General features: G+C 40.4%; 2 protein-coding genes across 14 annotated transcripts in view; one reads left to right on the top strand and one right to left on the bottom strand.

Annotated features, from left to right (window-relative positions):
* Window positions 1–352: 352 nt before the first annotated feature.
* On the bottom strand, window positions 353–27708 carry kcnq2a (potassium voltage-gated channel, KQT-like subfamily, member 2a). 13 transcript variants are annotated; one of them, XM_051426493.1, is made up of 19 exons: window positions 27272–27707; window positions 16369–16459; window positions 16159–16285; window positions 15557–15732; window positions 13742–13867; window positions 13476–13586; window positions 11765–11860; window positions 11572–11666; window positions 10880–10939; window positions 10211–10240; window positions 9407–9460; window positions 8368–8570; window positions 6307–6354; window positions 6023–6040; window positions 5086–5191; window positions 3835–3966; window positions 3143–3211; window positions 2237–2330; window positions 353–2127 (listed from the first exon to the last, which is right to left on the bottom strand). In XM_051426493.1, the coding sequence occupies exons 1-19, from the start codon at window positions 27568–27570 to the stop codon at window positions 1270–1272; spliced, it is 2793 nt and encodes a 930-aa protein (XP_051282453.1). In that variant the 5' UTR covers window positions 27571–27707; the 3' UTR covers window positions 353–1269. The 13 variants fall into 13 exon arrangements, 12 of the variants coding, with proteins under 12 accessions (XP_051282453.1, XP_051282454.1, XP_051282455.1 ...); XM_051426494.1 differs by lacking the exon at window positions 6307–6354 and having other exon boundaries at window positions 27272–27706; XM_051426495.1 differs by lacking the exon at window positions 9407–9460 and having other exon boundaries at window positions 27272–27706.
* Window positions 10977–27910, top strand: part of ampd1 (adenosine monophosphate deaminase 1 (isoform M)) — a 207229-nt gene continuing 190295 nt past the window's right edge. Inside the window, exon 1 of the mRNA XM_051426521.1 lies at window positions 10977–10981. The gene's annotated coding sequence lies outside the window, so the exon portion shown is untranslated. The remainder of the gene's footprint in view (window positions 10982–27910) is intronic.

Genomic DNA, 27910 nt, shown 5'->3' with positions numbered 1-27910 from the left:
ATTGCATTTCCTCATTAAGTGCCAAACTGACACAGCAGCAGAGAGTCTAAATGACTGACCAATGCATTGCAGGCTAAATGCCATCGTGTCTGAGTAACAAATGCCCCACTCAATCCAACTTCAACACCGCATGTTGTGTGATAACAATACACAATGTATGAGCACTTCATTTCCATATGCGACATTAAACCTCTGCCTTTGTATTTCATGTATACATAATTGATGGACGTATTTGCCCAGAAAAGAAGAGCCATTGAAATTAGCAAGCTCGGGCTGCATTTACATGATTGGAATTCAAGCAAAGCCCCATAAAAAAAATCAACACGTCGTGGCTTGAAACCAGTCATGCATGCACTTTTTAATGTTTTATTCACCGCTCTGTTTGCCAGTATAGAAGAAAAACAATCGTGGAATCATTCTGCTGACTTTTCGCAGCTGTTGTCTGGTTTTGTGGTTACGCAGTCCTTAAATCAACCATTTAACATGCCATGCTGTAGTTTCACTGGTTTATTGACGGGGAAGTATCTGCAATACTTTGAGGGGAGTTCTTCTGCAGTATTCAGTAAACACCAGGCACCAATTAATGATGCTGAAAAGCAAGCACTTTTTTTTACACTGCGAGAATCTAATTGATTATCATAGCTAAGGTTTTGGCATCATAACACCTCAAGTCATTCAAAGGTATAGAAGTTATCAAGACACTATGCTAACCAATGTGATTTTAACAATCTTGCATTACTAACTCCCACTATATTTTGAAAGTGGTTGGTATAACAGTGGAAGTGTTGAAATGCACTCACTATTCATAAAATAAAGTGATTTTATCTTGTATGTTCCATAAAAATCAATGTAAAAGTATAAGTTTGATGACAAAATATGTGTCTCTCACACCTCTACACTCTCATGTACCTTTCATTACTAATAAATGCAACAAAGATGTCCCCAACAAGTTAAAGAAATGTCCCTTGATAGCTTTTTTCCCCTATTCAATCAAAATCTTTATGGATACAATGCAACTGTAATGAAGCATTGCTTGTAGTGTTACATCACAAACCAAAAAGGTGATAAAGAACAACCCCTTTGTTTTAATATTTTAACCATCTTCAGCAATACACCTAACACCTAATCGTAACCATTCACTTAACGTACAATAGTCTGTAATAGCATCATCAACAGTCAGTTAGTTGGCTACAAGGTCTCATGAAAGGTCTTCTGTTGGCAAGTGAAGCGTCAATCTCTTCTCTCCAGGCAGAACAGTCCTTTCCTGACCTACTTCAGTCCTGGCCATGCCCTCTCCCCACATGAGACCTCTCCAGTGAAGGACAGAGGAGAGGGAGCATAGAGGTCAGAGTCTGTGTCTGATTCTCCCTCTGCTATGAAGGGTCTGACCCTGGCACAGAGTGAGGGTCCAGCTGCGGCTTCAGTCCCTGCTCCAGCTGCCCCCCCTGAGCCTGTAAAGTAAGAAGGCCCAAAGAAGTCCTCCTTAGCCTGGGAGATGCTGAAGCCACTGAAGGAACGCTCCAGCTCCTCGTGGTCAACTGACGGGATGGATAGAGACGTGTCACTCTCAACAGCGGTGGCATCCTGCTGACACCTCTGCCTCCTGTGGCGCCTCCTGCCCTGGGAGCTGCTCTCTCTGCCACTGCCACCCGGGCCGGAGGAGGATCGGTCGTGGACAGCAGCAGGTGGAGGCGGGAGCCGGAACAGGGTGGGCGAATGATCGCCGCTGCCACCGACTGGTGAAGGGGTGTTGGCCACGCTGCTGTTCCAGGCGGGCTGGCTGAGGGGATGCTGCAGCTGGTGCTGCCAGGAGGTAGAGGGACGGCTGTGGCTGCCAGAGGGAGTACCCACCGATATCGCCACAGACCGACCCAGTAAAGGATCTTTCTTTTCTAGAGACCCATCAGAACACGGGACATCTGCAGGAGAGCATGTCTTCACCTCCTTTTCCTCTTTTACCTCCTCTTTATCCTCCTTCTCCACCTTGCTCTCCTCTGGGCTGTGGTAAGGCGGGGCTGGATACGGCTCTTTGGAGTTGAAAAAGGCCTCTGTTTCTGAACGAGGGATACCCATACGCTGCACATACACATTGACCAGGAAATCAAGTTTCCTGTCCATACAGACCACCTGCAGGGAGACGGAAAAACACAAAATAAAGAAATAGTTCAATCACCAGCCATGTTTGACCTTAAACCAACTTGTAAGACTTTTACAGACCTGGAAGGAACATTCGTACCTGTTTTTCCACCTTGACCAGACGTCCCATCATGCTCTGGTCATCTGTAGCCTCTCCTTCAGCTTTAGCACCTTTACCAACTATCTGGTCAACTCTAGCATTTGAGAAAAGTAATATCTGAGATTAAAAAACACACTCTGTTGTGCCACAAGGGTTTAACCCTTTTGTTTTAACTAAAGTTCATGATGCCATACTTTGAAATACTGTTGCATGGGAATAAGGTAAAGAAAGCGTTTATGTTGATGATACTCGTCAAGCTACGAATATGTTTTGAATGAATGAATGATGGCCTGACACTTAAGCATTTCCTAGTATTGACTTCAGGTGGACGGTGGGTGTGGATGCATGCATTATGAGATTTTGCAGTCTTTAACAGTGTGAATAGAGGGGACATTTTGTCTAGGGGCCAAAATGCATCACTTGGCATGCTTTTGTTGTGCTTCATGCTTCATTTCCATTGCAACCTACTGGGGGAGCTCTCCCTCTGTCTCTCCAGTGTGAGAGCAAGCATCTAGCACTGTCAAACCCCTGTTGAGTGAGGCCCTATGACATAGCTCATGAACATTCGGTAAGAAAGCCGCGGGATGTCTCACTTTTTCTTCTTTGTTTGGCCTTTTCTTGACAGCAGCTGATATAACGTGACCCAAGAGCTAAAGTGACATCCTCAAAATGCTGCATATAAAACTGTTTATCAAACACCTTTCTTGATTTTATTTAATATCTTAAGATCTTGCTTGAGCACGTATTATTAGCCAAATGAGACAGGTCAAGTGGTTTGAACTCAAAAGGGGTTTCGTCAATCAAAATAATAAGGTAGCATGTAACTGCTTTAATATCTGGACTATGGTATTAGGAGCATAATGCTGGTAAAACGGTCATTCTAGAGGTGCAGTCTATTAACCTAACCTAGGACCTTCAGTGGACTTCTTATGGCGAGGTGTTGATGGGGGAGGGGGCCCCACAATCATATCTATCCTGGCAAGGCACACAGAGACGATATGAGTGCAATGCAAAATGAAGCAACGTGGGAATCACATCAGCTATGGAGTACAAGTTTCAATATATTCCACACACACACGAGACATACAGTGAGTCCGACTTGCTTCGAGGATGCAAAGTGCATGTATTTCACTGTTGGAATATATTTATCCTACATGTTAGACCTTCAGGGGGATCAAAATGTGAGGAGCTAATTTGCAGGAGGTAAAACTGATACAGAAAACAATGTGAGTTATACATCAATGTCATATCGAAAATGAGTTTGTGACGCATTCAAAGCTGAAGGAGTGAATCATATTTGGATATATAAAGGTTAGAGATATAAAACTGAGACCTGAATACAACACATGTAGTTGGACAAATGAAACAGGCATATCAATGACTTGTGTGTCACAACATGTGTGTATCCAGTGACACCACAAACAATTACTGATACACATCTCTACTCTAATTATGTAACCAAATAAAAAACTCTGAAAATGCTTCCATGTATACTCAATATCCATCCTGTCATTAGGCTCACAGTGAACGTGTTAAATGAGTGTGGGTCAGATTTTAAACCGGTGTAAATATACTGTAAATACTGTGAATGTACTTGCCTGGACTGCAGGTTCTTAATGCGAGACAGCATGTCCAGGTGACCTGCAGAGTACTGCTCGATCACATCCATGACATCGTAAGGCCGCAGGCTCTCTTTGAACCTCCTCTTTGTCACCAGAAACTTCATGATGCTGAGGGAGGACACATTTTTTTTTCTCATGTGACACATTTTGACTTGTCGGAAAAGCACAGGTGTTACTTGTAACATTAATTAAGTGTCCCGTGACCCAGTATCAACAATACCCAGTGTCTGAAACTGAAGCAGCTAAATGGAATTCAGCCATCATTAATTTAATTATTTACAGTGCTTTTCCTACTGTGACATGTCAAAATGTGTTTCATTAAAAATGCCAGTCATACCAATTTGACACAGCAGATGCAGAAAACTCTTTCTTAAAGGGTAATAAAAAGTTGGACAAAATAATCTTAACCCAGGGCACACTTACTAGCTTTTCCCACCACATCTCACAAGTTGGCTCACTTGTCATCATGTGACCTAGGTGTGGATCTTTGGTCAAGTGATAACAGGTGGACATACTGTATATTGGCAACTCCACTGACAACTGAGAAAACTCCTCCCACTGATAGAGACTGTTAGCTGTGGTTGAATGCTCTGGAAAAATCTAGTAAGTGGACCTTGAATTAAGAAGCTCATAATTCTGATCATCCTTTCGGTTATAACAACACTGACAAAGTATTGGCTGAGATCTGGCAACATGGTAATATCACTGCAACAAAGTCCAATGAGGCAAACAAACAGAAACAGGTAGACAACCAGACAGCCAGATTACATCCAAATACTTTATTTGGAGATAAAACTCAAATCAGTGCTACAAAATGTAATATAATAGTAATATAAACAATGTATAATTGCAAAGGAAAACTGTGCACACTCGATTACAGTAAAGTCAGTTTGTCAAAGTATAACCAGAAAGTTGTCTGTAAAATGTACCATCACCATCATATACTAATATATACTATATACTGATATACAAATTTTGAATAACCTGGATATTGAACTGCTTGCATTCTTTTATCTGTTTAGCAATGTAACCATGTAAAACTAAAAGAGTAAATCTTGAAACTGGAATTATCCTTTAAACACAGTCAGAGCTAGTAAAACCTGCACCATAGATGACCACAAGCTAAAGGAAAATACATAAACACAAACAGTAATTGCCTATTGTGTCTCCATGGGTGAAGTAAACATTGCAGAACCATAAAAACTAGGTATTAAAGCGAATCCTTACCAGATTGCCCTTATTGTAACCTTCAAGCCTGGTGGTAAGTCTTGAGCGAGAAACTCACAGTGGCAGCTCTTATCATCACCAATTTCCTCTCCTGGGAGACTCGCCTCTACAGAGCAAAGAGAAGGACACTCTTAAAGAATATCTCATCTGCTTCCACACAACCAGTGTCCACAGCAGAAGCAAAGCAGAGCTGTTGCTTTTAGCTTTCAAAAGGTGCAAAATTCAATTACCAAGTTGGTTTCAAGCCAGTTAGCCAGTTTGTGAGCGTAGTGAGTGGGCTTTGGTGAACAACAAAACAAAAAGACTTGGTGCAGAATTGAAGGATAGTGCTGATGGGATAAAGCTTTATTGGAACCTTTAATGACAAGTACTCTCTTCCCACCACCAATTACACTCTAGATTAGCATTTAGACTAGCATGTTGAGTTTAGCCAGAAGGCTAATCTATGGATTTTGCAGCATATTGCATAGAGGCAAAGGCCTAATCACTGTTTATCAGAAATTAGATGAGAATCTGGTAGGGAAAGTGAGGTCTCTTCATGCAACGTAAAGCGCGGCTTTTGGGCATCTCGTCTCTGGGTTGGTTTTGGATTGTCTTGGCACCACTTGACTTGAACCCACAATTAACTTGCCTACCACATTAACTTGCCTGCCACTACTGTAAATGAATACTATAATCATGTGTATGGCGTTATTAGGATCCTAATAAACACTTAAATCATTACATGCGTGTTCTCTGCTAGTATCATGCTTCAGTCTTCAGTCATTATTGGGGGGAGGGGACTCATATAAGAAAAAAATCAAAATGAAAAGGGTTCATGTCAAGTGAACAAATCTCAGCAGGTTTCAGCATGCAGGTTTTCTCAGACCGGTGAACCCGACTTCTTTTGATTATTTCCCCCATAGAAGCCAACCAACAAAATATCCCAATGTCTTACTTATTAAACCTTCAATTGCTGCGAAAAGAGAGAGAGGAGAGACATGGAGAAAGATTTGTTATGGATTCTAGCAGGATGACTATGGCAGACAAATCAATTCCAAACATGGGAACTTGTGGAGTCCACTGAATGGTTTCTGGTTCATGTTTGAAAGGGCTGGTCTCTCTTCTCTTACATCTATGCTTAACAAACTACATATATTATAAAGCTTCATATAACATATATGGTAAAATATACATTACAGAGTACCTAAATTGAAGACATGTCATGATGACTTATCTAACCTGGAGAACTCTTCAGTCCAAAGTCTTCGTCCTGCATTTCAATCAGCACTTTAACATGCCATGAAGCGGAAGAAGAAAAAGAACTAATGAGAATTGGTTTAAATTGTTTAACAAAAAGGCAGAAAGAATGGTAAAGAAGAAGTATATTTGTTGATAGTGATACAGTGGCCTGGATGACATATGGATGCAATTGGGCTTTTCTAGCAATAAATGATGGCCGGACACAAACAGACCTCTGTCACCCCAGTACAATGTTGAATTGTTGGTTTTAGTGTGTTGAGAAAATGGCCCCATCTTCTTCATATGTTTCAATACATGCAGGACAAACTATATAGCAATTACCTGCAAGACAAGTCTGCACAAAGACTGCATCTTAAAGGGAGAGGCTTGATTGCTAACAATTACTCTAAATGCCTTCAACACCCTCCTTCAGCACACAGCTGTGGAGTTGCTGGCCTTGAGCTGGCATGGAGCCTCACTGTGATGAATATCCTACAACTGATTTAGAACTGTGGAAATTTCCAGCATTAACAATTTAAGCAATAGTCAAGTAAGATACTGTACATGGTTTTATCAACAATAACTTGTGATCTAAATGCCAACAGATTTGGTTTAGAAAAATGGCATTAATGAAGGAAACTGAAGGAAAATTTGACCAATACAGTGACTTGTTAAAATACTGGATGTATATTAGCTTTTTATGAAGGCCTGTTGTGTGCACTGAAAGATATTATAAAGGCATCTTTCTTTGTATGAAAACTGCCAGTAAAACAACAATGCAGTTTTGTTGTTACTGAATTGAATTGTTTTCTTCTTTGAAATGTGATTTGTAATTTGAAAGACTTTGAAGGAGCCCAGAGTTTCTCTACAGTTTAATATGGTCACATAGCTTAAAGGAACAGTTTGACATTTTGGGGATTACGTTTATCACTTTCTTGCTGGGAGGTTTGATGAGTAGTTTGACCATCAAGTGAGTATTCTTTCTACAGCTAAAATCACAAATCACAATTTAGCTTCAAAGGGTGACACCCTCCATCCTTAGCGAGCAATAAGCTTAGCATAAATACAGGAAGCAGGAGGAAACAGCAAGGCTGGATCTGCCCAAAGGTGAGGTAATTTGTGAGCTTGTAAAGCTTTGTGATGTTTAATTTTAAAGCATTCAAAAACTGAGCACTGACCCCCGTCTTGGCAACTGGCTCTGGAGATCAAAATGTGGGGTGGTCAGTACCCTGTGGTCCAGAGTGCCACAACATTTGGTCCTCAAAGAATGATTCCAAGGCACTCTGGTGTCCCCTGACATTTCTTATAGCATGGTAGATCAAAATGTTCTTATCCTGAAATATCTCAACAACCGATTGGCATAACATTGTGTACAGGAATTCATGGTTCCCAGATATGTACACTAATGACTTTGATGATGCCTGAGTTCTCCTTGAGGCATAAGGTTTGTGGTTTTGAGTAAATGCCAATTGCTTGTTATTTTTCATCATCATCATGGTGTTAGCATTGACACAGTAAGCATCTTAGCAATCGGAAGTTATCATTTAGCTCAAAGCAACAATGTGCCTTAGTACAGCTCACAGAACAGCTAACATTTAGACTTTTAGTCTTTTTATGCTGTATACAGGTGTTAAGCAAATTAAACCAGATGCAAGGCGTTAATTAGTGAGCTTTACAGGTGCTGGTGGATTTTGTTACTTCTAGACCGAGCCAGGCTGACAGTTCACCACTGGTTCCAGTCTCTATGCTAAGTTAAGCTAATAGTCTCCTGGCTGTAGTTTCATATTTACAATACAGACATGGGCGGTATTGATCTTCTCATTTAACGCTCGGCAAGAAAGCGAATCAGCGTAGTTCCTAAAATGTTGGGCTATTCCTTTGGAAAGCTGCAAACCTATGTTAAATAGTCAGTTTCTCTCCAGAGTTTGGTGTTTCATGAGACTTTCTTCCTTAACATGAATAATATTATAGAGCAAATAAATAATTTACATTCCTATATATTAAATATTCTAAATATAAAAGTAATGGAAGGCTCATTATTGAGGTTATAAGTTCCCTCACCCTCTGAGTTTTGGCGCGAGGTGCTGCCCCGGACTCTGAATGCGTGCTTTGGCCCTCGGTTCTCCAGGTTGTTCCAGCTCTTGCTGACCTTGCTGGGACTCGCCTCTGTCCTGTCCTCTGCCCCTGGAGACTGGGGCTTCCCTTTTGCCACAGGAGCCTTGGAAGGACTGGGGAACACCTTGTCCTTCAGGCTGGCCTTCCGACTACAGAGAGCAAGTAATGAGAAGAACGAATGAACCAAGTTTTTTTTACAGCATAATTTAATTAAGTGAATAAATATCTGTAACTAAATGTCTTTATCCTAGTACTTTGTTGTTTTAAGCATAATCTAGGGAACTGATGGAATTCAGCACTGATGTGATTGTAAATCTTACCTCAGCAGAAACGCAAAATGGGCAATGTCCTACAGCAGAAGGAGCCATGTCCACATACGAACACAGTGGAGCATTCAGTGGGTCAGGCAAGCAGCAGGAAGCTACAAGCAAGCATGCATGGGAAGCAAAGTGACAGTGCACGTCTCAAACGGAAGAGCTGTGGCCTCACTCTATGCAAAAAGTGAACACAAATCATGCAAAATAATTCACCATCATACTGTATGCTCCGCCTGATACACAGGAATCAGTCAAAGGAAACCAATTATTAGGTACTCAGCAATATGCACCTCGCCTCCTGAACAGAAGTCTATATGTGCTGAATAGGCAAAAAAAGGCAGCAAGCAAATCAATTGCATAAAGACATTATTAAACAGAAACCATAAATCAATTGTGACAAGGCAGTAAACAAGGATGTATATCTGCGTTTTTTTCAGAGAAAAAGGTAAAAGGTGTGGGCAGATTAGCTCTTGTGTTTAAGCATTAAGTTTTCATGTAGACATCACTGACAGAGCAACACTATAAAAAGTTAACTAGTCAGATTGTATTGTTATTCTGTCATTCCTCTACTTTTGCGTCTGTTTAAAGAGGGAGAGGAACAGAGGTAGGAATGTAAGGAGACACACAGACTTGCAGTGCAGTTGTTAGTATCTGTGCAGCAACTATACCTAAGAGTTCTCGGACAGCACCCGCAAAGTCTGTCTTTGTGTGCATTTTCATTACTGGAGTGGTGGGCATTAGAGGAGACACAAAAAGATAAAATAGCAGTGGGTACAGTCAAAAACAGCAGTGTGTGCCATACTGTGGTGCCAGTAACACTTTATTTTAACTATAATTTATAATTCATTTGCAACCTGATGGTCCATCATGTTGTAAATTAACAGGCCTTATTTTTCCAGCATCTTTCTAATGAGGTTTTCGGGCTGATTTTTCATATCATAGTTCAACAAAATGTGCAGATGGATTATAAAGGACTAAGTCATGATAAAGTGTTACGACATTGTCATAAATTACACTTGTTTCTTTTGTCAAAAACAGTGTGACAAAAATCAAGCAAGGCCCTTAAAGTGTTCAAAATCACTTTTACCCAAGGTGATGCTGAAAGCTATCAAAGAACAGCTTATTGGTGAATATTTAATAAAGCTGCCAGTTGGGAGTTAGGCCAAAGTTGAGCTGATCTTTGAGCACCATGTGAGCAAATGCAGCAGGACCGTTCTTGAAGGAGGCACTTAACACACAGCCACAAACATGTCTGACACGCAGGACTTACAATAACCCCCAACACACACACACACACACACACACACACACACACACACACACACACACACACACACACACACACACACACAGACAGATATACAGTACACACACTCCCCCAAGAAGAGTGCCTCAGCAGCAGCTAAGAGCAAAATTGAAGAGAAGCCAAAGGGAGGTGAAGAGAGAGAAACAAAAGCAATCAGATCACAGACCTTGGAGAGGTTTCTGTTTGAGACTCCTTCCTGTGAGGAGAGAAGATTCCAACTGTTAGAGGATGCAGGTCAGTCACTTCTTACACTGTATGTCATAAGCGCACCATGATGAGTTGCATTAGCTCTGAGAATAATTTTTCGAGCAACATGAAACATGCCCAGAGAAATATTAGCTGCTGGATGGTAAAAAGCTGTGATGGTGCAAAACAAGACAAAACAACAAAACATTCATATAATCCAGCGCTGCTTTCATCACTAGATATGGATATGGAATCTGTTTATCTGTTTATCTGTTTAAACCTGCAATAACTGATTTTTGACACTAAAATATTTTCACACATTGAGTTATGGGGAACAAGCAGCTGTAAATCATCAATCAATAATGTCTGCTATGTCCACAAACAGCCCTATGGGAGTGAACCAAAACAGTAAAGTTGCAGACCAGAAAACCAAAGTTATGAAGGACACAATAAACTTGTCATGAATAATTTAATAATATTGATAGGTGTAGCTTTAACATGGAGGACAAATTATTTATTTTCAAATCTGTCTTCTTCCTCTGTTTCAAAATTATAATCATCATTGTTATCCCCATTATCAGCATTTTGACATCCTCGTCATCATGAGATCATCATCATCACCTTAGTGGCTCTGTTGTCATGTTTATACCTGAATGATTTGCCCTTTAGATTCCTCAGCAGGTCCAGCTGATTCAGAGGTGGAATAATTCTGGAGAAAAGACAAAGAGCATTTTATTATTCTGTCAAGACAGTTTGACCAAGTCAGTGTTGAAAAGATTAGAGCTCGCCACTGGGCACTTTAAAGCTAATTCCATTTAGTTTGGCAGTTATCTATTCTGCTGGTCATCACCTTTTCACCTTAAATTACTGCTGGAATAAAACCGAACATGATGCCATTTCCAAAAAGAACAGACAAACAGCAAACTTCTACTTGTAGACGCATCTGCATTGTGAAAGTCAAGCACAGCGGCTCATTTGCTGATTCATACAGTTGGACAGAATTATGGGTGGTTAATTTTACAAAGTAGCCACTGGCAGTGTTTGTCTTCTGAACAGCATTTCAAAGAGGGCCAGGTGACACTGCCAACAGCAGCCGCATCCACTGTAAAATTACCCTTATTAAAGCAGAAAGTGAAACGTCACACCAGTGTATGATTCTTCACAACAAGATCCAACAAGGGAGTTTGGAATACAATAAGATGAGGATACTCAGTAGGCTCAGATTTCCTCTCAGCTTTCCAGTTTCAAGAGAGATGGCAGAATGTGATCTGGGGAAACAGTTGTATTAATTGAAAATGCTGAAATAATATTCAGCATTATTCAGACAGTTTTATTACTTACCTGTACATTGGAACAGCTACAGTCTGCTCATAAAAATCCCAAGTGCTTAAAAGATCAGTACGGGAAAGGTTGGTAGCATAAAACCTCCAAGCACCCTGGATGGAGAAATAAAAAGGTATTTCTTTTACCTTTTTGTCAGGAGCACAAAAGAGAGATATATGGTGTTATCATACAGTTTTTCTTGGATGTGTACCTGGATGAGGCCCGCTGCAGGGTTACGTCTCTTCTCAAAATGTTTCTGTCTGTGTTGCTCTTGGACTTTGAGGGCAAAGCCAGAACCCAGGATACCCTATAGTGACGCAGAGATCCCATAAAATGATCAGTGACCTTTATTGACCTCTACAGGCCAGGGGTTGTAATTGCAACATCAACAAGCTGTCTCTTCTCCAACACCTTGCGGAGTCCTTCTACAACAGAGACCAGCAAGCAAATCAAACAAAAGAACCTGTCTTCAAAGCCTCAAGGTAACCTAATTGTGAGCCATAAGTCGATATGGCAAAAGTAGTAAGTTTCCTGTTAACTCAGTGCTGATACAGCAATCCACAGTTTTTTTTATGTATGATAGACTGAACAGCTCTTGGCTGCTTACTCAAAGCTTCATGCTGAGTCTGACATCTTCAAATCTCAGGTGAAACGCCAAACATTTAACAGCAGCTGACAAATACATCAGTGACCGGAATTTTAACATCACAAGATGGGAGCTTTCTGAATGAAGTGCAAAAATAGCTGCATGTTTGTGGATTTAGAGCCTTTAGCTTACTTTTGTAGCACAGACAGCAAATCTAATGTAACAGAGTGCTTATTTTTAATTTTTCTGACTGACTAGAGTAGGATCATAAATGACTGAAAGACCTGTCAGGTGGCTAAGGTGCACAACAACATATAAAGTACTTTTTCAACATATATATCCATTTTTCATAGTAGACACTTCATAGCAGGGAAGTACAGATAATTACATTAGCAATGGTTGCATTGTATTTAGGTGTCTCAGGTCTGGGGCCCTGATATTATGAATGCTGGTTCACTGAGACAATCAAATGTAACTCAGCCATGATCATTAGTGTCATTTGTTCCACCTGCACTTTTCCTGCTATGGCAACTCAAAATGTCTGCTATGACAAAGGTCTGTTACTGCTGAAATTCTTTACTGGACACTTGTATAGATGTATTACATGTAATCCCACACTAGTTTATTTGTTACAAATAATAACATTATAAAGTAACATTCAATTATTGTTTTGGCCCCTACATGACATCACACTGACATACTACTTTCTAAAACTGATATTGTGCTAGCCAACAGTTGCCTATGTGTGTTTATATATCCAGCATACAGGTATGGTTAGTGTTAGCATACAGTGAAAAAAAGACCAGTAGGACTAAACCAAAACAGAAAAGCTGTATTCCTTAAAACAAAAGAATGAGCTGAAAGATGCTAAAATGCTTCATAGAGATAAATGGCACTGCATTAGGTGGAAATTCTCTGTTGGTTCATCACTATGGGCAACATGTTTCACATTACATAGTCATTCGATCCGTTGTTAACATAAGAATATCGATTAGTGTTTCTTTTAATAAATGTGATATTTAATTTGTGAAATAAAAGGCTGAAAGACAGACGGCAAGTTGGTCTTCTTGCTATTGGACTAGTATGTAATATTAGCTGGCTTGCTGTCCCTTGTGCTTGATGTGTGGCTAGTTTTTGATCACAGGTAATGTAATCATAACAAATGCACATGTACAGTGTGCATCAATATTTACAGAATATTTAGCGGAATTGCACTCTGACATTGGTGGCGCCAAATCACAACAAATACCAAATCTTACATTGTGTGGCTTTAAGCTTATACTATTTCATTAACCACACTGGGTTAAAAGTAATCGTGACGAGCCCTGATACTTACTGCAGGAAGTGCAAAGAAGGCCACTCCAATCATGCTGAATGTGGCTGCCAGCAAGCGCCCATTCCAGGTCTTGGGAACCTTATCACCGTAGCCAATGGTGGTGAGGGTGATCTGGTGAAAAGATAAATCACCATAAGTCACCAGTTTGATTTGAGAGGCATGGTACAGAGGTTGTAGATATTTTGTAACAGAATTTGGGGGAAACTGGACGCGTACACCAGAGAATGATGTAACTACTGTAGACCCTTTTTTCAGCTTAGTCTTACCAGTCCCCACCAAAGAGCATCAGCATAAGTCTCGAACTCATCATTTGACTCCTTTTCCACAGAGTAGACCAGGAATGAGGCCAGGATGAGACACAGGAAGCCTATGTACCACGCTGTGATGAGCTCCTACAGAGAAAACCAATACAATAAACATCAGGGAATCCAAAGTAATAAAGTGTCATTGAGGAAGCCTTGCAAAGTGCTGATGTAACCCCTGTAAATGGATAAAAATGGCCATTCTGTAATAATATTGGGCGTGGTTATGTGAGTCGCATGCCCTCTGTGGTAAACCAAGTATTTCATAAACGTCTTTATTTCCCTCGACTCCACACACCACTCTCCCTCCTTCTTACCACACAAACACACACACACAGTTGAACCTTTTCCACAGCTTATTAGTGAGAGCAAATAATTCTATTTCAAAGCTCATTAAACTAAAACTGAGTGGAATTATGTTTTCTTTTTTTGCAGAATTACTTGGAAGAAGCGTGACTGGAAACAGTGAGTCACTAAAGTAGCACAGTAGAAGATAAATGGCTGCAGCTACTTTGATTGTTCAAAACCCATGTGAAGAAGTCTCAGAGCTAGGCTTAAATACTAGTGACTCAGAGTTCGATTTAAACTTGCACAGAGGATTAACACCTACCCTGTATTTGTACCTGATCGACTTGTTGGCTAACAACAAGTATCTAAATGTATTTTCAACATATGGGTGATGGTATGATTCCAGGAAAAGAGAACGATGATAAAGAAGATAACAGATGAGGTGGTAACAGGATGTTTTGCTAGCCTGATGAAGAAGTCTTGAAGAAGCAAAAAGGAGGCAGTCCATTTTGTTCAAATCTTTACTTCATTTTGTGGCATATTCATACAGAAGATTTGGCATAAAATAACTTATTATACAAATGAATGTCTTCACAATGAAGATTCTCAAACAAATTTTTGATAGGGCTCCACACAAAGATAAAATTTCTACTGGATGGCTGGGACATGTCCCCCTTTTCCCTCACTTAAAAATCTTGCCCTGGATTTTGCCTCTTGGGCAACGTACAGGCGTACCTAGTTTATTTATGGAGGTTATTGAGGCTGTATGCAACCTGAAAGGAAGATTACAGACATTACTCAGGGCTGAAAAACTACTTTCACCCCCTCTGCATGTTTTTCTGTGTAAAAAATATCTGGCTATTTTTTAAAGATAAGGCAGTAAAGAACAGTGTTGTTTATAGTAAATATTATTTATCATATCAGGTCTTTTTTGCTAGAAATCCTCTGACTTCATTGCCCATTGAACCTTTAGTTAATTTGACTGTAGTGTTTATCAGATTTGAATATGTATGGCAGACTGATAATACTAACCCTTGAATAAAAAACTGAGAAAGGTGTTTCATTAAAGATATGGTCAACTCCTGGTCAGTGGCGGATCTAGAGGAATATTTATGGGGTGGCAAGAGGGTAGCACAGATGCTTTAATGTGTGGCAGAAATATATGCTGATTTAATTGCAAACACTATCAAATGAAGATATTTGAACTAAAAAACATTATTGTGGTACACTAGTAAAACATTGAATAGAAATATCTAAAGGGGGAAAAATTAATAAATGGTTTTATTTCCCAATACTAAATAAGTCTATCATATGCACTGTCCAAATTTTTTCCATATGTGAATAATAATAATAAATGTGAATTCATGTAAAATAATACCTTCTTTTTCAAATTAATCTAAATGAATGTGTTAAATTTGACACCATTTTGACACCAAACTGGGGTGGCAGCTCCCCTAGTCTTAGTGAACCGCTGGTGAACAAAGTGTTTACCTTGCTGTGGGCGTAAACTACGGATCCGAGCAGCTTCCAGGTGCCTCCGCGGCGGTCCATACGCAGCATGCGCAGGATCTGCAGGAATCTCAAACTCCTGATGGCCGAGGTGGCAAAAACATTGCCCTGAGATCCAGCTGCCAGTACAGATACTGAGGCAATCAGCACCATGATGTCTGGAGAGATAGAGTGAAACACAATCATAGAAGTCCACATTCGCTGGGAGCCCAGAGATAGTATCTCCTTGATCAAATCAGACTGTATTAGCAACACTTCAGAGTATACTGTGAGTGTCATGTTTCTTACAACTGAACACTTGAAACAATTACTTGGGGATAACTAGTATTTGAATTGTCATTGAGGCTTCTATGGTTACAAATCTAGTTTCACCTTGTTTTTAGCATAACCTCAAGGCAAAGAATATGCTGAAAATCACATGAAAGCATAACAAAGATAGTAATAATATCCTCGCTCAAACCCTCCAGCACTTGAAAATGGAAGGAATGGAAAAACACAGTAATGTGTCTGTGCTGCGTTCTTCTGAGAAAGCAAGGTGAGAAAAATGACAGCCAGCAAAACACAAACCGACCCTGTTTTCTCACCTATGACACAGAAAGGCTTTCTGGCAAATTTTAGCCTCCCTCTCCATCCTCTGTATCGACAGCAGCAGCCAGCAGCCCATATCCTTACAATGTACTCCACTCCAAACACCACGATGGTCACAATTTCCTGTGGAAGAAACCAAAACAGTGAAAGTCAACCACGTCACATGTGATGTATATGGAATATAGAGCAGATACAAGGATACCTACCAGGATGTACAAGGCACTCTCTGAGCTATCTTTGAACTCTCTGATGGTGGCAAAGACTGAAAGTATGAGACAGGAGAAGACCAAGAGGAAGCTGGAAGAGATAGGGGAAAAGTACAAAAACAGTTAAGGCTAAAAAATGTCACTGTTAATCAAGTTAGTCAAGTTTTAGGTACAGGTAGGAAGTTCAATATATTTAGTTGAACAGCTGGCTTGATTTATAACCCCAGACTGTAGAAACATATGGATTTAGCCTCTGTGGTGTCAGTGAAAGGCTTCTGGTGGGGTTGGGTTTACTGCTCACTGCCATTCTTGTCAGTTAAGCCAAAAAAATCCTAATTTTGTGTGTTCAGTTTGTCAAGCAGATGGCAACCACCATGTGCCAAGACATCTGTCAGTCCAGCAGACACAACCCATGATGTCCTGATGTCTCCTGTCCTGATGATGAATATTCCACAATTACTTCAAAATCAAGACACAGTTTAGTAAAATGAATGATTGGAACTGTAATATAAGAAAAGGTGCTGATTTTACCTGTATCTTTAAGGGTCACTTCACATATTTCTAACTTACTACTAGTGGTATCTATATATGCTAGATTCACCTCTGAAACTTGGAAAAATGGAAAATGGCAGACAGAAGGACAATTTTATTATTTTCCATTTCAATAGTAATCTCTAGTTCATCTGGATAAACCAGAGACCACTGTCAACAGTTATCACTCGGACTACTAAAATAAAAGCATTACTATCTGTGTGACTAAATACCATTATGGGCGAACCAAAACTTTGAGGTATTTCCACATTGGATTTAATGTTCAGCTGGTGTGATGGCTGGGATGGCATAATATACCATCTGCTGATCAATTTCTAAAGCTTAAGTGGGTACAGTTGGGGACTGAATGAATAATTAGAGCTGCAGATCCTGGGTGGCGCCTTCATTAGTGGAAACAAGCCAAACTGCATCAACAACCGCAGCTCACTTAGGATGACTAAATAGGTGAACTGGTGAATAAATAACAAAGAAAGCTTGAACGTATTACAAGGGGTTTTTAACTGTTTATAAAACAGTCTCAGTTTGATACTGATGCCTCTATATGACTGATATGACAAAGACCATCAGCAAGAAGACAGTTGTTATGTAGGTATTCTTAATGCCTGTCACTGGGTCGGATTCCTTTTTAAATCAGATAAATAGGCCGTGGAGCCCCCAGGACCAACAGAAAATGAAAGTTCCTTGTTGCAACTTTAAATAGAAAAACTGGAAACAGGCAAGCAGATTAAGTTAGGTGTGTTGAATGCTCATTTCAATACAGAATTTCACTGAATGAATCAGATTCAGTCATATTAAGGTTTCACATAAGAAACCTCGAGTGACCCTATGTGAACACGTTTGCACACAAGTGTAGCACAGATCCAATAACCTGTGAGTGAGTGTAGAACATCTGCTGACATTGTCACCAGCCTGCTTCAGGGTGCCAAGTCTCAAAGGACAGAGTGAGTGTATCAGGCTGTCAGTAACTCTTCACTGGAAAGACAAAAAATTATCAATCTTTAGTCATTAGTGTTGTTTATCATATTACGTTTTTTCAATATAGGATGAGAGTTAATGTTGGGTTAATGGGGTGATTTAACTAGTCTTTGTTAAGACCAGGACAACACGTTGAACCAAATGTCCAAAAAGCAGGTACAAATCTGTTCAAAGATCAATAAAAACCAATGCTTCTTTTAGATAAAATAGTAAAGAGAGGGCAAAGGGTTTTAAGTAGACTGATGTGATTCTTAGACATTAAAGAGGTTTGGAAGAAAATCAATTCTGAAGCCACACCTCCAGAACACTGGCTGAGACAACGCTTTATTGGATGGAAGATAACATGTGATTTCAAAGGAAGAGGCATGGCTGGGCTGACCTCAGGGACTTTCTTCAGAAAAGATCTTCTGGAAGGAATCCAAAGCAGAGCTAATGGAGAGTACTTGGTGAAACCCAATACTGGGACAATGCAGGATTTTAAAAGACGCAGGGGCAACCAACATTAATCATAGCAGAGATACTGTGGAATGACAGAGTGTTTCTTGAGCACAGGATCAGGTGTTACACTACACTAAAGTGTTGCAGTTTACCAACATACAGTAGGAGATAATGATCATTTTGCTATGAAACAAGTTTATATGTATATAGAGACCAGCTGTCAAGTTCAGTTAAGGGAAATGAGATACATGCATACAGCATGTTTATTATTACATCACATCAGTCAAAAAATGCAGAAATGATGGGGTGGTTGTTACGATTAATGTTAATAATACCTATTTACATTACTATTACATCCAGCAGACACAGAGCAACTTTAGAATGTATCGTCGTGTCCTCCGTAGAGCTGTGGGTTCATCACTATTGTGACACCTTTGCCATACAAAAAGTCATATAATACATTATTAATGTGGGCTCGATTTACCAATGGCAAGTTGTTTATTGTTAGATAACTTGTTAGAGTGGGAATATATTTCAGTGTAATGCTGGAGAATATTGTTATTTATTTGTGTGACTTCATTCCTGTATATTTTAAGGAGATCCTTTCCAATGAGCCAACATAACATAATAGCAGCACCCTGACTCTGTTTTACCTGAATGGAACCTTAATTAGTATTACTGGTAACACCTGTCTATATAGTATTTTATGACAAAATGGCTGCTGTCAAAACGGTCTATTAATATAAAAATATTGAAGGGGGCTGTCATGGCAAAATTTCACCTCTTTCTTTAACCCTAACCCTAAGGATTACATTTCTCATCAAAACATTCCAAATCTAAAAAACAATTTTAGCAAGAGCCCCATGTTAAGGCTGGCACTTCACATAAAACAGCCTTCTTAGAAGTTGAGTTGTGATTTAGTAACAGCTTAAATTAATTAGACTTGATATGGTCAGCAGAATCTCTTCTCTCAGACAACGATCTGTTCAGCAATTCAGAAGCCAGAAGCAAACGCTTCACTGTGAAAATACAAATGCAACAAGATAAATGTCTTCACTGTCTTAATCCTGATATAGTTTATTGGTAGTCTAAGTAAGTCATTTTCTGCCTCTGAACCTTGTCTTCGAGGAAGCTTTTACCACAAATTCCTCTCAGTTCAGAGTGAATCTGGCTCAACATCAACAGCATCTGCTTTTCACACGCAAGGTCATCTAAGTTTTTTCTCTCTGTTATGCTTCATCAAGCCCTCATCAATCCTCCCTGGATTCCCTATCTGGTTTGTGCTAGAATTGGCCAGATTTCCCTTATTTTGCTGCGTCAGTTTCTGTTTGGTCATATCAGAGTCTTGGCAGTGGCCACTGGCTGACAGCCAATTAAAATGAAATGACAGTAATCAATGATATGTAGCAACGGTAGAAGTCCATACAGTAAGCTGCGTCTTTATTATAGTCCTTATAATTCTTCATCAGAGGCATAAAGACAAACTAACAAATAGCAAACATTAGCTCTTAGCACATTCAGCTCTAGCTGCACCAGTGCTGTGTTAGTTTGCCAGTGTTTTACCTCGTTAGGTTAGATTGAGGTCATTGTTTCTTACATTTACAGTTTACGTGTGTTTTTGGCATCTCATACATCATTGATGGCTACAGCATTTAAGGCTTACTTGGGAAAGGTGAGCTCTTCATCAATAGTGAAAGCTTTTATTACATCCTGTGTTAAATCTGCAGCTTGTCAGTACATTTTGGATTATTTTATCTAAATATTAATTCTAAGCTGTTGAAAGTTGTCTGTGGTATACTGGAATAACAGTCAGTATAGATTTTCTCAGTTTAAAACAACAACCCTGTGTTAGATTTAGTTTTACTTCTATTCCAGTTCACGATTTTAATTTCATTTTTTTGACAGGTTGCTATTGTGCCAGTGGTTGACATACCTCAGCTATATGCCAGAAATGGTAAAAGAAATAATAATAATTTCTTCCTCTTTTTAGCACCCATGTGATGCCCAAATGATCACCTCCATCGCCTTCTCCTGCAACAGTGAAGGTGCAAATGACGTGTGCACACTTTGTCACTGTGTTAAATTTATTTTATGTATTCACTGAAATAAGCTTTGAACTGTTTTTGAGCTCTAATCACATGCTTTCCAGAAAAACATTGTGTTGTGACCCCCTGAGAAGCCTGGTCTTTTCAACTGTAGCCATGAGGCATATTAAGGTCCGTTAGTCAAAGAGTCAGACGCTTCACATCTTGCCATTTACAGCACTTTGAGTTGTCACATTGATTATCATTTGGCCATCTGAAGACCAACATTTTTTTATGTATACTGGAAACACTTACATAAATAGGTCTACACTGATCATGCTGATACCTTAACAAGGTGATTGATATCACTTGTTTGCTTTAGCTTGCAAGAACAAATGCACTATGAGATTGCACGAAAACAATTTTCTTTCCCAGTAATTAATTCCATGTAGTACCAAAAGAAATAAAGGCTCCTCTTTGTTCTAAAATTACCATAATATAACTCTATTTTATTCCTTAATGTCTGACCACTGAAATAAAATGCCTTGGGCAAAGAAGCTGGCTGGCTGCGAGTCTAACTGGACATCAGTATATGCAACTTTCCTGACTTGACCTTGCCAAGCTCATCAGTACCTACTAATGAAGACACTTGCTGATAAAGGAGAGGGACAGAACCTGCCTCCTGAAGCAGTCAGACAATTAGCTTCCACAGCTACCCGCCTATCCTTCCCATTAGCATCAGCAGGGTGAAGTCTCTAAAGGTTCATTTATACCTCTCCCTCATGCTGTCTGGATATACATAGACACTGATGAGAAAGTCTTGCTGGGAGACATAGTCAAATATACATGAGGTCTCGAAAGGACAGTACAAAGAGAGTAACAGCGTCTGACTACAATGTATGTGAATACATAATGTGAAACTGTGCTAAGGCAGCAATTCTCTGTTAAAGATATAACCTTAGAAAATACACTGGTTAGATGAGAAGACTGATATCACTCTCATTAGAATCAGGGCCTTTTAGCCTTTATTGTCACATTCTCTGTCATTTTTTACATACACTGAATTAAAATATGTCCTCTGCATTTGACCCATCATATACACAGTGTTTTTCTAAACTTTTTACACCGCATACCACCTCAGAAAATACTTTTCAAGTATCACTATGATGGCCAAAATACAGTAGCGTATTCCAACCCTTTTTAGCTACGGACAGTTCATGCAGGAGGCAGGTTTATTCCTTATAAGAAGATTATTTGACTAGCGTGGCTCACAGTGAAATAGTCCCACACATAACCCCTTATAAATCCATAACTTGGTGTTTTTACACTTTGTTTTTGTTGTTTTGGTATGGATTAAACAAACAATATTTAATGTGAATGAGGTGTTGGTAGGTGGGTTTTCTACTTTTGAGCAGAGCCATGCCAGCTGTTTCCCTCTGTTTCCAGCATCAATGCTAATAAGCTAACCATCTCCTGGCTGTAGCTTCATATTTAGCGAACAGACATAAGAACGCTGTCAATCTTCTCACCTAACTCTCTGCAAGAAACATAAGGGTTTTCATTTCAATTAATATCTTAAAGTAAAATTTCCAGTAGGATGCATATTTATTATTACATTACCCTAAATTGTTTTCATTCCATTGGCCTAATCATAAAAGGATCAATTGTGTCTGATTCTATATCTATATCAACATCTGTTTCAACTACCCATAAAGTAACATTCTGGCACCACCAAAACAGTTCTAGTCACAAACACCCACATGACAGGGTTCTATTTATATGCCATCTCATCTGCCACCTCTGTCCCCAATAAAATTCACTTTGAGTAAAAATCACATTCACTCTTGCAGTCCACAAACAGCCACGGGCAGCAACAAGCACACCTCCTCTCTCGTTGCCAGCAAGGTCCAGACAACATCAGTAGGAACGTGATTATTGATCAATCAAGCTGAGGGGGCTGTTGTTGGAAGCAGAAAAGCCTGCATTTCCTCCTGAGCTGCAGATAAAGAAACATTGATTTGCCCCGCTCAGCACAACATTGCCTACCCAGACATACTCATCACGCTAAATTTAGACTGCGACGAACTCGAGGAGAGCAAATAAGGAAGAAGGGGATTTTTCACTACGCAAATAGTGCCGGTGAAGACCATATGCCGGCACTGCGGGGTCCACTCTGTGGGCTCCTAAAGGGGGATGTTTGAGGGTGATAATGACCTTCTGGGGAACCAATCTTTTGTAAATGAATACTCGAGTGGCCCTGCTAGTGTAGCTACCTGCTGTCACTGTGTTCCTTTATTCGCCACATAGGTACATTGCAGTGCACGCAGCCATTACTGGGGGGGGGGAATTCTGCTTTAGGAAAAGAAGTCTTCACTTCTTGTATATGTCATGTGCAAAATAAAAAGTATTCTGCAAATGAATGAATGAACCAAGAAAGGGAACAATAATACCCACTAAGCCTGCACTCTGAACTAATGTTCCTTGGCTTTAGAGCAGTCTACTAAGTGAAAACTACTGTACATCAGTAAATGCTATATTACACAATGCAATTGAAGGCAGTTAAAGCCTGTTCCATTAAAAAGAGATTCAAGTGAGTTTGCATTTTTTTATGTGGATAAGATGTCAAAAAGATAAAAAAAAACAGGAAGCTGGGAGGAGCAGGGCAGCAGATCCTTTATTAAACTACTTAATAGTTTTCTATCTATCTGCAAAATCACGGATTACATTTTTATTTGGTGTGGGATTGGCACCCCAAAATATGATAATCATGTGAAGGCGATTTAGATAATAGGAAAGAAAGGATGGGTAAAAAAAGAAAGACAGCAGAGGAGGGATCCCTCATCCATATCACCTTTTATGGGCAAACTTGTACAGTGGCCTATTTACACATCCGCCAGAAATGGAGCAACATTAACAGTCCATCGGATGAATGCAGGTCCAAGTCATAGTCCTTTTAGCTCTGTTTTTGGTCTCCACCGAGGCCTGAGGGAAATGTTTGGCTCTTTAGCTTTTTAATTTTCTACTATGTTCATCAACTAGTCCCTAACTTTGTCTGTTCGAGCTGGGCAGGTTGTGTACATCCGGTTTATCAGAGACTTTCTGTTGAAAAAACAGCTGCCTGCTGCATCCAAAAATCACACCATAAAACCAGTGAGACTGAACCAAAACAGTAAAGTAGATTGGGCACCTTAATAAGCATTGTTCCCACTTTAGATCCGGTACCCCCAAAAAGCACGATGAACTGTTAATAAATGCATAGTTAACTGCAAAAAAAATGAATAATGAAGTTTAGAAATCTTAGGAAAGCAACAACAAAAGCTTAGTAAATAGTTAACAATGACATTATATGTAACTTAGTTAAACTTAATAATAGATGTGTTTGTGATCATATAAACAATTATAACAAATAATTTTTAACTTTCTTAAGCCGTCTATAAACTGTTAACAAGTTTCTTGTTTCAAGTGCTTATAAATATATACTCTAACAGTACATGTGTTTCACATTAACACTTATATAGTCTTATTAACATATTTTAATGTAAAAAAAAGCATCTTTTAAGGCCCCTCCTTATATATTAATTAATGCTTTATTACAAGTACCTTAACATAAAGTGGTACCACATTTGTTGTCACATCATCAATGAATTCACAACACGTGCCAAACTAATTTTAAGTTAGCCTCTGTAACTCTTGCTGAACAGCAGCCACTGTGGCCAAAAAGATGATGATAAATGCTGAAACGTAGTGTGCAACAGTAGCACCAGTAAAGAAGAGTCAGCCAAATGACTCTGTAATGTCAGCTTCACAGCAATATTTATCTAAGGTTTGCTTATGTTTGCTAACATTAGCCCCCATAAGCTAACTGGTCATGCAGACCAGGTAAGGCTGTAGCAGCAAAACCTCTTGTGTGCGTTAAATTGAGCAAGGGTGCATTTTATGAAAGCTTCATATCAACATCCAAAAGGACGACATTATTAAATATTAAAACATCCTAACAGCTTTCTGGGGCTTCTCATCAAAATCACAGTGGGGCACAATCCATTCCTAGCCCATAACTACAGGACTCAGCATTCAGACCCTGCTTCTGCTAAAACAGACCACTCGATCACATATCTGCAGCGACTTGGCAGCCAGCATCTGTCTGCTTCTGTCCTCGCCTTATTTCTTCCCCAGTTTGTCTTCAGCCGGCCAGCTCAGCAGAATAGTGAATAACTGGACCACGTCCTCAATCTGTCTCTCTGAACCACTTTATGAAAGTTTAACAGAACACTCATTTTGTTTTCACTGATTGATCCCTTTCTGAACTCTTTCTTTTGCCCTCCTCTCTTTGCTTTCTTTTCCACTAGCAGGCGTCTGTTCCACTTTGGTGCAGAACTGACACATGTTGTCATGTTACAGCTGCAGAGGCCTTTCAGTTTTCTCACACAGCTGGTGCTTCCCGCAGGAGAGCACACAGTAATGAGGCTCCTATTGAAGCCAAATCAGTGAAGATATCAGATGTCTCTATCAGTGCAGGAATATACCATCGCTTGGATAGATCAGTATAGGATGTAGCTGAACGATGAACCCGACATATTAAAAGCCTTTTTTTGCAAATTGGCACTCCTTACAGAATCAGAACCGTTCTGGCGCAGGCTGCTGGAAGAAGCTTTTGCTGTAGAAGGTTTTCTTTTTCACTTATAAGAATTCAAAATGTCCAAGCTTAAGATTTAGGTCCACAGCAATATCCTTGACTGTGGATCACTGTGTCTCTCCCATTTAACTGATGTCGAACTTGGACCAGCGACAGAACACGAGGGGAAGGGTGGCCTTGGTCTCAGACAGCTAGATAGATAGAGGGAGAAAGAAAGAGAAAGAGACGAGAGGCAGCAAGGCAGAGAGTACTCTGGCTATACGTAGGTACTCATGTTCCACATATTGATCATTCACACATGCGTTACAAATGAGGCAGAGGAAGAAAACACCTATCAAACATTTCAGCAGGACACATGTCAAAAAGAAATATCTGTGGCCTGAGCACGAATACATTTTGCACAGCCTTCTTTGTCAGTTCAAGGTGGCGGGGGCGTTTTTTGTTTGCCCAACACTGTCTTTTGGAGCAGAGATAAGTTGAAGAACACAGGAGGAGGGGAAAGATTTGACTGAAGTCAGCACATGATAGTTTTATAAATCAGCTGGTTGGAAGAGTTGGGAGATTAAATGAAGTGTGGTGACTATGAATAATGCATAGAACAGACAAATGGAATAGAGGCCGAGTTGTGGTTAGTCTATGCAGATGTGTTGCGTGCCCTTTAAGATTAGACTCATTTGTATTATTGTAGAGTTGTGTACCCTTTTACAACATACTTTCCAGAGGATTCGGATTTTGCAGCTGACCCTATTCTAACTAGGTTGCTTGTTGTAGTTAGGCTTCCAAATGCTGTAATATCCTACAAAAAACACCACTGCTGCCTGCACTAGATTCAGCCATAAGTCTCCTAAGAGCAACATTGGTCAATAAAGATCTCCCAAAAAGCCAAACAAATGGTGAAGACGGAGTTTCAGCCTGCTGCTATAGTATTCAGTTAATATTTCAAGAGCACCCAGAGGGCCTGTGCGAGTGTGTGTGTGTGTGTGTGTGTGTGTGTGTGTGTGTGTGTGTGTGTGTGTGTGTGTGTGTGTGTGTGTGGTTTCACATTAAAGCACAGGCTTACTTCTGGGCATGCAGCTGTCTCTGGGGAGTCGATATGCTGTACACAGTGGATTCCTTAATGCCATGGCCATTTCACCTCCTCACTACCAAGCGTGCGTATCACTGAGTAGGAAGAATTCAGGCATGGGTGGAGGGTAAACTACCTACTGCAGTTTATCCCCCTTTTATTTGGAGAGTAGAGCTATCACACTGCAATTACTGTATCTCACCTTAATAGGATGCACAAAACTACACTAAGTTACACGTAAAAGAAAACTCCACTGATTTTACACCCAAAGGTCAGTTTTGTGTTCATTTGGAGAACCACTCAGCTTGTGCAAACAGTTGAATAATGTCTTCTGCAGCTCTGGAGGAGCTTTATCAACTCAGAGAAAATACTGATAATGGATGACAGGATCTTTTAAACAGATGCTGCTGCTTTTCAGACATGGAGTTTGGGTGATGTGGGCGGTTATGAGGCAGGGAGGCTCTACTTAAAAGATGCTATCGGTTGCATTATGGGAAATGCAGGATCTAAATCTGTATATCTCAGGATTGTTGTCATTGGGGGTTGTTTGGCTCTTTGGTCACTGATCTCCAACCTATATTATTTATGAGGGCCTCACTGGAGTCAAGACGTTGTATTCAACCAAGACCACACACACACACACACACACACAGACACACACAGTAAACCAGTCAGAGTATCATGTTCGAGCTACAAGAAGCTCACAGACTGTCTGGTTACTAACTGTGGTATCCAGAACACTCCCTTTGCCTGCACAGTGTATGTAGAGTCCACATGACTGTGCAGAGCTGGACTGCAACGTTAATTAGTGAAAGTACTGACGCTGTGCGGAGCTGTTCACAGACAGCGGTGCTGAAATGCTGCCGCAACACATGGAAACTCTAAGCAGTGTAAAATGTGGCCACATATCAAACACACACTGCAGACATGTCCCGCATCATCGTAAGCAGATCAGCCAACATGTCAGTATGATATAAACATGAGATGCAGCGATATGAAGAGTTAGAGCAGGAGTTATGCAGGTGAAGTGACACCCCTCCTGTAAGCAGGCTACAGCAGCCTGGCAGCATGACAACGCTTAACACTTAAATGCGCCATCTGATCAAACGTAGGAGATGGAAAACCCGCAAAACTCCATAACAGCTCCCCAAAATCCCGACACAGTAACGGCGCCCCAAAGTAAAAGGCCACGATGACATACTCAACATCACTTACACATAAGCGTGGTAGATGAACGCCCATCCCCGCGGTCTCTCCAGCGCATTGTAGAGGAAATTCTGTAGTTTCCGATAGCTGGCATTTTTCTTCGACGGTCTGGGTCTCCCGGTGGAGATGCTGGACCTGGGTCTGCAGAGGATGCTGCTCCGCTTGGTGCTTTCCGAGCCCGCAATGAGCAGCGCCCCGTCCCTGCTGGATTCAGGAGCACCGGGGTCCAACCCAACGAACCCGACTTTGTGCTTCTTCTCTCCGGCTTGAGTTGGGTAAACCCCGCCGTTGAGAGATTTCTTCACCATTCTAAAGTCGAGACGACTCTGACGAGGAGCTGTCCGTGTCCTTGCCGCGGGGACGCATCACCGGTGCTGAGGGGTGTGTGCTGCTGCTGCTGGTGGTGAATGCAGTCGGTTGTCGGTCTCACCCCCCCCGAAAACCAATTGCAATAACCACAAGAAACTGCACAGTGTATGCTTCTACCTTAGCCCCATCCGGCCATTTGACAAGCGAGGAGAGAAATGCACATGATTTTCACTTTAATCATTGGCCATCAGCGATCTAAAGGCTGTCTGCAATCATTTAATAACCAGCCTCCCTTTTTGTGCAATAACATCTGGGCTGTCAGTTTGAAGCTTCTCAGTC

This window comes from Dicentrarchus labrax, unplaced genomic scaffold (genome assembly GCF_905237075.1).
Source record: "Dicentrarchus labrax unplaced genomic scaffold, dlabrax2021, whole genome shotgun sequence".
Taxonomy (NCBI): domain Eukaryota; kingdom Metazoa; phylum Chordata; class Actinopteri; family Moronidae; genus Dicentrarchus; species Dicentrarchus labrax.
Note: the sequence above shows the minus strand (reverse complement) of the source record. Positions and strands in the feature narration are given on the sequence as shown.

Bases quoted from the DNA above. Each gene is read 5' to 3' on its own strand.
- kcnq2a (XM_051426493.1), bottom strand. From the start codon at position 27,570: ATGGTGAAGAAATCTCTCAACGGCGGGGTTTACCCAACTCAAGCCGGA. The intron at 16,286-16,368 runs GTAGGTATCCTT...TTTCTTCCACAG, and splicing joins AGAGTGCCTTGTACATCCTG to GAAATTGTGACCATCGTGGT. The intron at 6,355-8,367 runs GTGAGGGAACTT...GGCATGTTAAAG, and splicing joins CTCGCGCCAAAACTCAGAGG to TGCTGATTGAAATGCAGGAC.